The 14,750-nt window shown below is 49.6% G+C and overlaps 1 protein-coding gene across 1 annotated transcript in view; it reads right to left on the bottom strand.

Moving 5' to 3' along the window:
* DNAI1 (dynein axonemal intermediate chain 1) overlaps positions 1 to 14,750 on the bottom strand; it is a 157,034-nt gene continuing 142,284 nt past the window's right edge. Inside the window, exon 20 of the mRNA XM_081881464.1 lies at positions 1 to 307. Coding sequence (XP_081737590.1) covers positions 203 to 307 — 105 coding nt within the window. The 3' untranslated portion in view covers positions 1 to 202. The remainder of the gene's footprint in view (positions 308 to 14,750) is intronic.

Here is a 14,750-nt window from a genome sequence, read left to right as displayed (position 1 = left end):
TCGAGCCTCGGCTTTTATTTTTCTGTATGCAAAACCAAAACCAAATCTTCTTTTGTGCCGGAACAAAAAGGTCTTCGGTGCAGCTGTCTGTGCAGCGCCAGGGCCCTTACAAAGGGATGCTTGTTCCTGGAGTGCAGAGCTTCCAAGTTGCACGCAGGGTGGGAGAGCGGAGGCAGGGAGGGGGGGCCACACTGGCTAGGCTTCACTTGCTGGTTTTGGCCACCGGTTCCCTCACCAGATTCAGTAGCTTGTCCAGCTTTGCAATCTCCACTTCTGGGCCTTTCTGGACCTCCTGGCCTTTCTTCTCCTAAGGGAGACAGGAGAGACAAGTGGTCAGAGGAGAGGCTGCCTTCCTGCTTGCTTCAGGGGGCTCCCCTAGTGCACAGTTTGAAACCCCGAGTTGGTGCAAAATGTGGGGTGTTTGCCTGCCTGCCTGCCTGCCTGAACAGGGGACTGTAATGCAAGTACTTTGGCTCTGTTGTCATCCAAGCTCACAAGAAAGGGTTGATTTTGGCCTGGGAAGCACTAGACGAGCCCCCTGCCAGCCTCGTTTTCTGAATGGGTTCATCAGCTGTGTCCCTGCTGCGAATCTGGACTCCTGTTGGTGTGCTACACTTAGGATTCCTCTAGAAATCAAGGAGTGCCTTTCTGCTACTACAACAGGGAAGGGAGGGGTGTCTAATGCAGCCTGCACAGCTGGTGTGGGACAGCCAGGAGCCTCTCAGCGAGATGGAGGCCGGCCAGCCACAGAAAGGGTCGAGCTAAAAGCACTTCTGTAACTATTTAAAAACCTCTTAAGTAGACCCTTTATTCACTTATTTATTCCATGTGGCTAAATATAATAAAAAAAAAAAATAGCTTTACCTTAAAGCTATAGAAATACAACAGGATTTCTTAAGAATTCCTTAAAAGTCTAGGTGGGAATGTGGGCTGCAGGGAGAAAACTTGACAAATAAAAATAAGCAGCGTACAAAATGAGTCCAGGAAAGCTTTGGTGAAGAGACATTTTTAGAGGTATCTAAAGGTCGTTGCTGTCTCTGCCCCACAGATTACCTGAGGGAGAGCATTCCGGAAGGTTGGTGGCATCACCACAAGTCCTGCTTCTGCGATGGCACCAAGTGACAATCTGCAAGACTCTCTCAGAAGGTCTGAAAGATCTGTTTGGGCTGCTGTGGGGAAGGCACTCTGCTGGGTACATCCTGGTTCCAGGTAGTTTAGGGCCTTACATGTCAACAATAAGATCTTGAGCGTGGAGGGAGCTTGCTGTCCCAGGAAACGCCTTGCAGCTGTCTTTTGCGCTAGCTACAAGGGCAGCCCTACGTACAGTGCATTGGAGTAGTCTAATCATGAGGTGGTCAATGTGTGGGTCACAAGGCTCTCCTGGTCCTGAAGTGGTTGCAGTTGGTGCACCAAACTAAGCTGGTATAACTGAGCAGAGCAAGACAGAAATGAGAGTGGTTGCTCTGGCATGCGAGGGTCAAACTTCGCTTTGCAATCATACTTCTCAAAATAGCAGGGAGCCCAGTAGCAGACTGGTGACCGGGAGCGGCCGCCAAGACAATATAACACCGGTCGTGAAAGACCTACTTTGGCTCCCAGTATGTTTCTGAGCACAATTCAAAGTGTTGGTGCTGACCCTAAACGGCCTCGGCCCAGTATACCTGAAGGAGCGTCTCCACCCCCATTGTTCAGCCCGGACACTGAGGTCCAGCTCTGAGGGCCTTCTGGTGGTTCCTTTCCTGTGAGAAGTGAGGTTACAGGGAACCAGGCAGAGGGCCTTCTTGGTAGTGGCGCCCGCCCTGTGGAACGCCAAAGAATAACACAACTTTTGGAAGACATCTGAAGGCAGCCCTGTTTAAAGAAGTTTTTTAATGTTTGATGTTTTCTTGCTTTATTATTATTATTAATAATATTCTGCTGGGGTAGAATGGCTGGGGTAGAATTTCTACCCTGCCCATCTGGCTGGGTTTCCCCAGCCACTCTGGGCTGCTGGCGCTGTGGTCTAAACCACAGAGCCTAGGGCTTGCCAATCAGAAGGTTGGCGGTTCGAATCCCCACAGCGGGGTGAGCTCCCGTTGCTCGGTCTCTGCTCCTGCCCACCTAGCAGTTCAAAAGCACGTCAAAGTGCAAGTAAATAAATAGGTACCACTCCGCTGGGAAGGTAAACGGCGTTTCCATGCGCTGCTCTGGTTCACCAGAAGTGGCTTAGTCATGCTGGTCACATGACCGGAAGCTGTATGCCGGCTCCCTCGGCCAATAAAGTGAGATGAGCGCCGCAACCCCAGAGTCGGCCACGACTGGACCTAATGGTTAGGGGTCCCTTTACCTTTAACTGGGCAACTGTCTGCCAGCATTGCTCAGTCACAGGCTCCCAAGCCGGGTTGTTCCTTGCAACTGTGGGGCCCCTAGAAATATTTCTCCTGGACACCTTATGCAGTTGGGCCACCTTGTCCCTGGGACAGGCAAGGATGCATGTGAAGCTGACTCTAATCGGGGAAGGGGCCAGGGTTTCAGGGTGATGCACTTACCCTTCCCCTTGCCTCCAAACAGCCAAACCTCAACTTTTCCACCTACTGGTCCAGTCCCTAAATGTTCCTTTGGGAAGGCACAGTGTCTACGGCAAGGGGACAGAAGCAGCAGCAGCAGTGTGGCATTTACAAAGGTTTGCGAGGCGACACTCAAGTTTGCACAAAGCTGGCAGTAAAGCATGGCGGAGAGTGCAATTCAATTATGAGAGGTTTGTTTTGCTTGCCTAGGGCACATGGCCAGGTGTGCAGCTAATCTGCCGTCCCTTTCCATAATCCACCCAGTCGAGCATCATGAATTCCAGCTGACTCACGGAACAAATGAGGGCTACACACCATTGCAAGCAATGCTCTGCAACGGCAGTTTTGCAGGAGCCTGCAGTGTGACTGAACCAACGGGCAGATGGTTGTGCAGTAGCACTTCTGATCGGAGAGAGAGAAAAGTGAACAGGGGTAGCAGAGAGGAATGGATGGCGGCAGTGCCTTTGGGGAGGAAGTGGGTCCCTGTCTACCCCACCCAAAAGGATAAGGCAGATAGCATTTGCTCTCATAGCATTTGATAGGATTAGTGCTGGATTACTTGTCTGCAACCTCAGTTTAGAGACCTTGGGGATTAAGAGAGGCCTGGCCTGCACAGGAGACGCAAGGAAGCTTCAAGGGAGGTGGTGCTGGTAGACTTCTCTTGTAGACAAAAATGACAGGGGCATTTCACAACTTACACAGAAGCAAATTTGGGTATAAGATGAACTGCTGGTTGCTATACAGTGTAGCTCCCTAGAGACTCTTGGTTCAGATGCTGCCTGAGGCAGAGGCTCTGGTGCAGAGTGAGACTCCTCTGGCTCCGAGCCCGAGTCCCAGGCCATCCCACCTGTGTCCTGTTTCCAGGCTCAGAGGTCAAATGCCTCTGGATACTGGTTACTGGGAACTGCAAGTAGATGGAGTGCTCCTGTGCCCAGGTCCTGTTTGCGGGCTTCTCATTGGGACATCTGGTTGGCCACCAGGAGAACAGGATGCTGGACTAGATGGGCTTTGGTCTTGTGTGAGATGCCTCCATCAGAGTGTTTCTGATCAAGGCTGGTGGGACCAACTGCTTGTGCTGGTGCCAGTGTGGGAAGGCAGCTTGAGAGCCTTGTCCCGGAACCGAGAGGTCCTTGTGAAGACATGGTCCTCAGTGATGGTCCACCTGTGCAGATAATGCCACTTGATGCATCACCTCTTGATTCCTTGATGGTGGAGATCTCAGCTAAATGTAGGAACTGTCTCTGTTGAAGAAGAGTTGTGTTGAAGAGCATGCCAGGCAATGTAAAATCTCCATCTGTGGTGAGGCAGCAATGGCTCATTCAGACAAGCTGGTCATCACATACAAATCAACGAACATTGAAACGCATTGGTAGGAATCAGTCCTCCTTAATTTGCATGCATGCACAAATCCAGCTGTAAAGCTTTGTCCCACCAGGGCCTGTGCTTCTATTTTTCTTTTTTGCTGCATCCCTGCACATGAGCAGGAGTTCGATTCAGGCCCAAAGGCCGCTTAAGAGAGAGATGCAAAAATGAGACAGGCAGCCTCATTCATTGTTTATGGCAACTTGTGAGCAGGGAATTCTTGGGCCGGCTTGCCTCTGCATCTCTCAAACGGGCAGCCTGTGGTTTATGTGCTTGCTTATCCTGCAGTGCTGGTCCAGAGGTCCCCAGTGTTGGTGCGGAGGGCGGAATCAGTTCATATCAGCCTTGGAATCGGGCAAATGAGAGTCAAAGACGAGCAAAGCGAAGCTGGGATGTGTGGCAAAGCGAGCCATTTCACCGGGATCAAAGGAGTAATTCCAAATGAGAAGCCTACAGACTTGCACACTGTTGATGCAACAGAGGCTGGAGAAGAGGCTCTGAGAAACTGGCTTTACTCCCCACATCCACAATTCTGGTAGCAATCTGAGCTGAGGCTCGGGTGCCATTTCCACAGGGTCCTCGACTTTCTAAAAGATTCTTTGCCCAAGTGGACCCAGCACGCTCCACACTCGGCTGCGACTCAGAAGACCCGCAAAGTCCCTTCCAGAGCCCTGAAACTCTCTGCATTCTTTGTTTTAAATGGCGCCTGGCTGATAAATGGAAGTGGGTCAGTTCTCAGTTGCAGAGGAGGTCTTGCTATCAAAGGGAACATTTTACTGCTGCAGAACCCCCTCCCTCCCTCGCTCTTCAGACGGCGACTCTTTCAGCCATTGTCCTGAATGAATGAATGCATGCTGCTCATATGGGTTTCTTTTAACTTCTGTGAGCATTTTGAGAGCTGCTCAGCTCGGACCGTATAGTTAAGGTCTGTATAGTTAAAGCCATGGTTCTCCCAGTAGTGATGTATGGAAGTGAGAGCTGGACTATAAAGAAGGCTGATCACCGAAGAATTGATGCTTTTGAATTCTGGTGCTGGAGGAGACTCTTGAGAGTCCCATGGACTGCAAGAAGATCAAACGTATCCATTCTGAAGGAAATCAGCCCTGAGTGCTCACTGGAAGGACAGATCCTGAAGCTGAGGCTCCAATACTTTGGCCACCTCATGAGAAGAGAAGACTCCCTGGAAAAGACCCTGATGTTGGGAAAGATGGAGGGCCCAAGGAGAAGGGGACGACAGAGGACGAGATGGTGAGACAGTGTTCTCGAAGCTACAAACATGAGTTTGACCAAACTGCGGAAGGCAGTGGAATGCAGGAGTGCCTGGCGTGCTCAGGGGGTCACGAAGAGGCGGACATGACTAAACGACTAAACAACAACAACAGCTCAGACTGCGCAAGAAAGCAAATGGCAGGGCAAAGAGAGGAGGGTCAGACAGACAAAGAGAGGAATTTGCCTGAAATTCACCGCCTCCCCAGCTCCTAGAGGCCGAGGTCCCTTTGCCCTCCCCGATAAAATATTTGAGGGGGCTGGGGCCCCCAAGGTTGATGGGCATTGCCATTCAGATGGTATGGGTGAGGCCTGTCATGACGTCAATTATGTGCGGTGGGGCTTACCTGCCCCCCAATATTTTATTCAAGTTGGCGCCCCTGCTCCTGAGGTCCACACTCTTAGTAGCATAAGGAAGAGCCCCAGATACGATACGATACGATACGATACGGTAATCTTTATTGTCATTGTCCCATACAGAACAACAAAATTGGCTTTGTTTTGACCCTCTCTCCAAAGTCTCTGTCTGCTTTCAGGGCTCAAAAAGGCTGCTGTAGATCTGGGAAAGGTTCAGCAAAGGGCCACCAAAATGATCAAGTAGTTTATTCCTCACCCATGCTATTTTTCTAGAAAAGGAGGTGCCAGAACTCACCATGAACACCTCCCTTGTTCTCTTGTAATGGCAATGGCGCCCACCTGAGAGGTGCTGGAACTGAGTTCCCGTGAGTGCTGGCCGAAAAAAGCCCCGCTCCTCACAGAGCTGTAATTCTCAGCAACCTTAGCAAACTACAGTGCCCAAAATTCTATGAGGGGAAGACTGTGCTTCAAAAGTGATTTAAAGGCACAACGTGTACACAGCCAAAGACAAATGGTACACTCCACGATGACCAGCATTTATTTGCATGAGGTGGCTCAGTGGAAAGAGTTATTTGTGGAGGAACAGCAGCTTTCTCACGATGATTTTCCAGACTGAGATGCTCAAAGTATTTCACATACATTCTTTCAGAACTGTTTATGACAACCCTCTATGACGGTCCATAATCCCTATATTGCCAGTGGCCGTGAAAAGGTGAGGTCTGTGTCATGTCATGTGAGATGCAAATAATGAAGGATTTCTCGGTTTGGGCATTTGTTTTACCTAGAAGTGCTGTGCTTTATTTTACACACACACACACACACACACACACACACACACACACACACACACCTGCTCTTCCTATTAGTTTCTGTTTTCAGAGTCTCAGTCTGCAGGAGATGCCATTTCCAGGCAAGTCCTAATTTAAATGCAATCGCACCCGGTGTTCAAATGCTATACACAATTTCAGGGGCTTCTGCGTTTTAATTAGAAGCCTCCTTTGCTCTGCCTAAAGCAGTGTGCTGTGCAGAAGCAGATTAGTCATGTAAATATATATATATATAAATAGCAACTTCGATTCCCTTCGTATGTTTCCTTAGTGGAGGAGCAACAGAGCAATGAGTGAATGAATGCAGATGAACCGGAGAAGCCTCTCTCTTAGCGTGGATTCAAAGTTCTCTTATGACAGGTTGTGAATAAAGCTTTATTTCACTGCTCAGCCCGGGTCAAGTCATCCGTCTCAGCCACGTCCAGTCAGGAATGCACTTTGGAGGGGAATCACTTTGCTGCAATAAGGCTGTGAAGAGCACAGAGGCGGCTCCCCATCCTTAGGACACTCCCCCCCCCCCCCGGAGGTGGCCCGGATCGGGTGACTTTGCAGAAGGAATGTGAGAACGTTCTACTGAGGCCAGTCCTTGGGGTTAAGGAGGGACAAGTTGTTCTCAAAGAACCTGCATTTTCAAAAGAGCTGATGAAAAACAGAGCATGCTGTGAGCCAGGAGGAGGCAGATAATGCTTTTAAAGTGATAAGGAAATTCCCTTTTGCCTCTCTTGTAATGCCCAAACTGAAGGCTATCCAAGAAGCTGAATGTTAGAAGCTTCGGGACCAACCAAAGGAACTCCTCGAAGTGCACAGTTGGGATTTGCTCCCATCAAAGGATTGGGCAAATTCATGGAAGATAAGGCTCTCATTAGCTTTTAGTCACGGTGGCTGTGTTTTACCTGCTGAATACCAGTTGCCTGAGTCCTCAGGAGGGGAGAATGCTGGTTCTGCTTAGGTTCTGTTTGGGGGCTTCTCATTTGGGGCTCTGGCTGGGCACTTGGAGAACAGGGTGCTGGGTGAGACCGGCCTTCAGCCAGCCAGAAGCTAGGCTCTTCTTATGTTCTTGTTGAAGGTGAAAAACAAAGACCGCTGATGGCAGCAAGCCTTTCTGTAGAGGGAGTCACTCTGCTTCTCATCCCTCACTGGTTTCTTAAGAAACTTTTCAGGAAGATAGTAAGCTAGGAAGCCACCTTATACTGAGATAAAGGTAAAGGTAAAGGTAAAGGGACCCCTGACCATTAGGTCCAGTCATGGCCGACTCTGGGGTTGCGGCGCTCATCTCGCTTTATTGGCCGAGGGAGCCAGCGTACAGCTTCCGGGTCATGTGGCCAGCATGACTAAGCCGCTTCTGGCGAACCAGAGCAGCACATGGAAACGCCATTTACCTTCCCACCGGAGTGGTACCTATTTATCTACTTGCACTTTGAGGTGCTTTTGAACTGCTAGGTTGGCAGGAGCAGGGACTGAGCAACGGGAGCTCACCCTGCTGCGGGGATTCGAACCGCCGACCTTATGATCGGCAAGCCCTAGGCTCTGTGGTTTAACCCACAGCGCCACCCACTTCCCCCTATACTGAGATAGGTCCTTGGTAAATCTATCTCAGAATTGTTTGCACTGACTGGCAATAGCACACCTGGATTTCAGGCAAGGTTCTCTCCCTGTTCTACCTGGAGATGCTAAGCAGGTTTGAACCTGGGACCTTCTGCATGCAGAGAAGATACACTGGTCCTGAGCTACGTTCCTTCCTCAGTTGAGCTCCTCCAGCCTAGGAGAGTGGGAGCACTCAGGCTCCAAGTATAAGGACCACAGGCTAGCCTAGGTTCTTCCTCGGGCAAGCATGGAAAAGGAGGCTGCCCCACCATGGCAGATTCACCTGTCTTCAAGCATCAAGCCCAGCAGAAGCTCCTGAGCCACTTCCAAGCACATGTCTTTGTCTGCACAGTAAGATCCTCAAACGATGCCTCATGCCTCACGGTCCCTTTGGATGGATGCAGCAAAATGCTCAGAAACACTCTGCCATGCCACGCAGCCAAGCGGAAAGCCCATTTCTATGCAGAGATGTAACTGGAGACAATTGTCTCAGGGAATTTGCTCCGAGGGCTGCCAGACGGCCCGTGCAGTTCCTCTGCAGAACTCTAGCCTCTCCTGATGCAACAATAAACTCAGAGAATCATCTTGGTTTTATTTCGCTCCCCAAACGCCACCAGCACATCTTTCTGGGAATTAAAAGTCTGATAGCAACCAGCTGTGTGTCATGTTTTAAACTACCTTTGCCAATGTTTGTATTTTAATACATGACTGACATTTCTCTTATATCGTCTGGCTGCCTTCCTCTTAATGCTTCGGCACTAAGAACAAGTTCACATGTACACAGGTGCGCACACATTGCCAAACAACTTTGTCTCAGTTCTTTTATACACTAAACAGTATTCACCAACCTGCACTTTAGGGCCAAATTGGAACAAACAGCAAGCTGCAGAAATCCCAATTGCCATTTGTTCCGAGTCAGTGCTGAACTGTGGGTTTTCCTGGGGGAAAGCGATGAGGTGTGGAAAAGCCCTAAATTTGGCTTGGTCTACCCTTGCATAAAGGGACATGGGTGGTGCTGTGGGTTAAACCACAGAGCCTAGGACTTGCCAATCAGAAGGTTGGCGGTTCGAATCCCCGCAACGGGGTGAGCTCCCGTTGCTCGGTCCCTGCTCCTGCCAACCTAGCAGTTCGAAAGCACGTCAAAATGCAAGCAGATAAATAGGTACCGCTCCGGCGGGAAGGTAAACAGTGTTTCCGTGCAATGCTGCTCTGGTTCGCCAGGCTTAGCCATGCTGGCCACATGACCCAGAAGCTGTACGCCGGCTCCCTCGGCCAATAAAGCGAGATGAGCGCCGCAACCCCAGAGTCGGCCAGGAATGGACCTAATGGTCAGAGGTTCCTTTACCTTTACCTTTATCCTTACATGATCCCTCCTGCAAAAGAGGCCAGCTGCTGGATCAGGCCAGAAGCAGCCCATCTAGTCCAGCCTCCTACTCTCACAGTGGTAACCGGATGCCCCAAAGGGAAACCTAAGAACAACCCAAAGGCAACAGCAGGGCTCTCCCTGCCTATGGTCTTGGCCTCTCTGCTACACCAGCTCTCATGCTTCTGCTTCATGCGCCTTTGGGGCTAGGCAGGAAGACAACCTGGTGAGTGAGTTTATGATTCCAGCCCCTTCCACGTTTTCACAAATGCCCAAGGCTGCATCCCTCTGTACACTCCCAGTGAACTCAGTGGGATTTACATCTGAGTGGACAATCATTCTCCCATTAATTTGGATTGCACATTTAAGTGGCACGGGCCATCTGCATTCTCCATTTCTTGGATTCATCTAGGCTTTGTATTTCCCCTGATGCAGAAGCAGGGATCTCCCTCCTATCTGATGTATCCTCTAACTCCTTAGCATTATGTTACAGAAGCCCCCCCAAAGTAGACTAGGCCATCCCTTGGGAGACAAGCCGATGTCACACCCAATTCTTCCTTTCCCCCCTGCTTTTTACAATGCACTACTCTGGTGCAGAATAACAAGGGGACCGATAATGCGCCATGCTGATTACCAGAGCATGTAATTTAATGCCAAGTCACTGGAGAGGATGTGCAGAGCTGAAAATGAAAACTGTAATTTCCTTATCACCAGGAGAACTCATTCCACTGCAGTTATTTTCTCTCTCTCCAAACTAACCTTTGCAAAATACAACAATACAGGTGATGCTCACTCTCTGGTGAGAGAAGGCAGGGCGGGGGGCGGGGACATACGGCAGCTTGGATGAAACCGAGCAACTCAAATCTTCCATTCTCCCTTTTAGCAATTGGGTTGGTTCACCCCTGAGAGTGTGGGTGAATGGACTTTGATGTCATCTGGCATCCCAGGCAGCAGCAAAACTCGCTTGCAACTGCCGTGAATTGTGAAGCAGCTGTTCAGCTGGATAGCTCAGCTAGTTAGAGCATGGTAATGCCAAGGTTGCAAGTCTGATCCCTGTAAGGGACAGTTCTGCATTGCAGTGGGGTGGACTAACTCATGGGTAAGCAAACTAAGGCCCGGGGGCTGGATCCGGCCCAATCGCCTTCTCAATCTGGCCTGCGGATGGTCTGGGAATCAGCCTGTTTTTACATGAGTAGAATATATGCTTTTATTTAAAATGCATCTCTGGGTTATTTGTGGGGCATAGGAATTCGTTCGTCTCCCCCCCCCCAAAATATAGTCCAGCCCCCCACAAGGTCTGAGGGACAGTGGACCGGCCCCCTGCTGAAAAAGTTTGCTGACCCCTGGACTAAATGATCCTCAGAAGGTGGGGAACTCTCCTTCATTGCAAGTTTTTAAGCAGCGGTTGGGATTCTTCAACTATGATTTCTGTCTTGCAGCTACAGTGGTAGCTCTGGTTGCGAACGGTATCCGTTCCGGAGCCCCGTTCGCAACAGGAAAGGAATGCAACTTATGTCTGCGCATCTGTGGGTCGTGATTCTCTGCTTCTGCGCATGCGTGTGACGTCATTTTGCACGTCTGCGCGTGTGCGAGCGACGAAACCCAGAAATAACCCTTTCTGGTACTTCCGGGTCGCCGCGGGACGCAACCTGAAAACGCTCGACCTGAAGCAAACGTAACAAGAGGTACGGGTGTAATTGGGTTAGATCATTCCAACTCATGACTGTATGACATTAGGAAACTTGAGTCACAGAGACAGAAAGGACCCAGAGCGCGCGCGTACACACACACACACGCACACCGACATAAGGCAGGGCACCGACCACCCCTCCAACCAGCCTACACAATCCAGCAGCCCTCAACGTGCCACAACCTGGGAGCAGGTGCACTGCATTGTTAAGAACTTCTAAGATTCAAGTGGCATTGAAACCAAGTGTTAAAAGGAGGGGATTGAAACTGGAATTAAGGGACCAATACTCCAACATGTTCTGACCAGACTTGAACTCACACTTGTCAAGAAGTCCAATGTCCACTTTCATTATGCAATGTTTGCTCAAGCAGAGGGTTGGGATCAACAGGTCCTGGCTATGAAAATGGCTGATAAATTTCCACCAATAACCTGCACCTGGACGCCACTGCAGTAACGCCTAACAAACACACACTTACTTCCTTGGGAATTCAAGATATGAAATAGTTTTTGCATTATGCTGAAAAGGTTGCATATCATGGAATCCTTTGGTGTACAACTTCCAGAGGCTTCATTGCTCTTGGTTTTTGTTCCAGACCCACATCACATGAGGAAGGGGGGCGAATCCTGTCTCTTTTATAGCAGGCAACTCCAAATAAGCGTAGATTAGACTGGGTGAATCTGTGCAGCAGTTTATTCAAAAGATTTGTGAGCCACAGAGAGAAGCAAACATGACTCCCTTTCCCATAAATCCAGGGCGATTAGCAGAATCTGTCCAATTAACGTCACCTAAGGTCAAAGGCTGACTCACTTCTGAACCGGGGCTGCCCAAATCTTGGCCTTTTGCCTCTCTGTCTGGCATCGATCTTATGTTCTCACCATCCCATAATCAGGAAAATGACAAAATTAATTGCCATGACATGAGACTCACGGCAGACACTTCCACACACTTTTACTGCTCACATACAGTATTCTCTCAGTTACTCCACATAATAAACCGCAGAGTTAATAAATACTCCTATTAAATAAAAACAATGACACTCCTGCCTTCTCCCCTTAATGAAACAGCTATTAAACATCTGCTGCAATTTATTCATGCTTCAGTTTATGCATTTGGATCTGAATTCAGCTGAGCTGCGAAGAATGGGCGGATTTCTGCAAGCTTTGCTGAGAGTACCTCCTGCTCTGCTTCTCAAACTATTTCTTCTGCCTGTCCTCAGACAGTTCTAGACAGTCACAATTCTGTGTGGGTCTGTCACACCTTCAGGTAAATGTTCTTTGTGCAATAAGAGTGCACCTTCATAATCTGTTCAAAAGCCAACAGACTCTTTGTGATAAATAACAAAGGCTGAATATGCTGCTGTGCGACAAATCCCAAAAACATGTTGGTGGCCAGGAAAAAAATAAACTATAGAAAGGATCATTCCTGGATCCAAAACCAAGTTTGGGGCAAGAGAACCCCAGCAGAGTTTTAAAATCACAAAATATGCAGCAAAGTAAAACATGGAAATACAAGCTGTTAGACGTTTAAAATATGCCCTTCTATGTTCCTTACAAAGTTCCCCTCTTCTCCAGCGTAGAAAAAGACAACACAAAGCTAAATATGGTTTACTTACAAACTCTCCAAAGGTCAGATTCATGTGCTTTTCCATACGGCATTCAGACAAAGTCGCACAGGCAGTAAAACGTTAGTTACAATGGTGAAAGTTCCTAAATTATTGGTATAGGAACCCAAGAGAGGCTTGTTAGAGCCAAGTGGTATGAGCTTGGAGCAACCATGCTGAGCTTCTCAGGTAGAATCTGGAGGTGAACAAAGGCCTTGATTACCTTAGTCCCTAGCTAAGCCTAGCAGGACAGCTCCCTCTATGGTCTGAACCTTTTTGGGACATGGGTGGTGGTATGGTCTAAACGGAGCCTCTTGGGCTTGCCAATCGGAAGGTTGGCGGTTCAAATCCACTCAACGGGGTGAGCGCCCATTGGTTTGTGCCAGCTCCTGCCAACCTAGCAGTTTGAAAGCATACCAGCACAAGTAGATAAATAGGTACCACTGCAGCGGGAAGGTAAATGGCATTTCCATGCACTCTGGCATTTGTCACGGTGTCCCATTGCACCAGAAGCAGTGTAGTCACGCTGGCCACATAACCTGGAAAGCTGTCTGTGAACAAACGCCGGCTCCCTCGGCCTGAAAGCGGAGATGAACACCACACCCCATAGTTGAATTCGACTGGATTTAACCATCCAGGGGCCCTTTACCTTTTACCTTAACCCTTTCTTGCTTTAATTAGACTTGTTGGTTATATGAGGCTGGCTATCCCACAAAATGGTCCTTTCATGATAAGAAAATTGATGTAAAACACAGAATGGTAGCCACACGGCACAATCACGGCACAAATTTGGGGGAAACAATTTGGGACAATTGCACTGGAAAACGGCCCACCGAGAGATCATTCTGTTCTCTCTCATTGAGGGGTGAGAGGCCAACACTCAGCCTTCGCGAACCCATCGTGTCCTGCAGATGGTTTGGAACTACAACTCCCAGCAGCCCCAGCAGAGTCCAAAACATCCGTAGGGCAGGCAAAGCTCAGCAACAGTGCAACAGGTCCACGGTTCAGTCCCCAGCCCCGGAGGTCCCTCTGTTGCCCACCCCTGCTGTAAACCACCAAACCCTTATGAGCTGCTGAAGGGACAGGGATAGGGATATTGCAGGCTCCAGTTGTAGCTACAGGTGGTCTGATGGGACCAGCAGCTTCCCTCTCTGAAAACATGACCTTATAAAAGGTAAATGGACCCCTGACCCTTAGGTCCAGTCGTGACCGACTCTGGGGTTGTGCCGCTCATCTCACTTTATTGGCCGAGGGAGCCGGCGTACAGCTTCCGGGTCATGTGGCCAGCATGACTAGGCCGCTTCTGGCGAACCAGAGCAGTGCACGGAAATGCCGTTTACCTTCCCGCCGGAGCGGTACCTATTGATCTACTTGCACTTTGACATGCTTTCGAACTGCTAGGTTGGCAGGAGCAGGGACCGAGCAACGGGAGCTCACCCCGTCACAGGGATTCGAACCGCCGACCTTCTGATCAGCAAGTCCTAGGCTCTGTGGTTTAACCCACAGCGCCACCCACATCCCGAAAACATGACCTTAAGGGTTCCCAAACTAAGGCCCCCGGGCCGGATAAGGCCCGAGGCACTTGTTTATCGGCCCACGGCAATCCCCGCTGCCGCTGCCCGCTCTTACTGGCGCTGCGCGGCTGCCCACTTCTGGGACGGAGGATCAATGGAAATAGCTTCTGTACATGCGCAAGCATTATTTGCGCATGCACAAGCGTTATTTCTGGTGCACATGCGGGTTGGAGGAGGTCTGTGCACATGTGCACAAGCTCTTTCCGGTGCTCCCCCAACCTGGAAGTGTGCCGGAAATAGCGTGGTGCACGCATATGGGCACGAGCTCCCCGGCCCAAGGCGCGGTAAGTTTGCTGACCCCTGCCTTATGCTCACTCACTGTGCATTTTAACAAAAGCTACAAACATGCCCTGGTTTCCCTGCTTGACGCTTATGAAAATAAGTGGTTCTTTATAGCAAACAGAAAGCAAAAAACAGGCCCAGTCTAAACCAGTCCCACTGCCCTTCCCTGGCTGTTTTTTTTCAGGTGCACAATTTGATTAGTCAGTGAAAGAGAGAAAAGTAATTAGATTTCTAGAGCCACCTGCTTTGGAAGCAAACGGCCCAGGCTTCATTTGACAAATGCGGAACTAAATCTACA

Source organism: Podarcis erhardii (assembly GCF_964252035.2).
Source record: "Podarcis erhardii genome assembly, chromosome: 11".
Taxonomy (NCBI): domain Eukaryota; kingdom Metazoa; phylum Chordata; class Lepidosauria; order Squamata; family Lacertidae; genus Podarcis; species Podarcis erhardii.
This window is presented reverse-complemented; position numbering and strand designations above follow the sequence as displayed.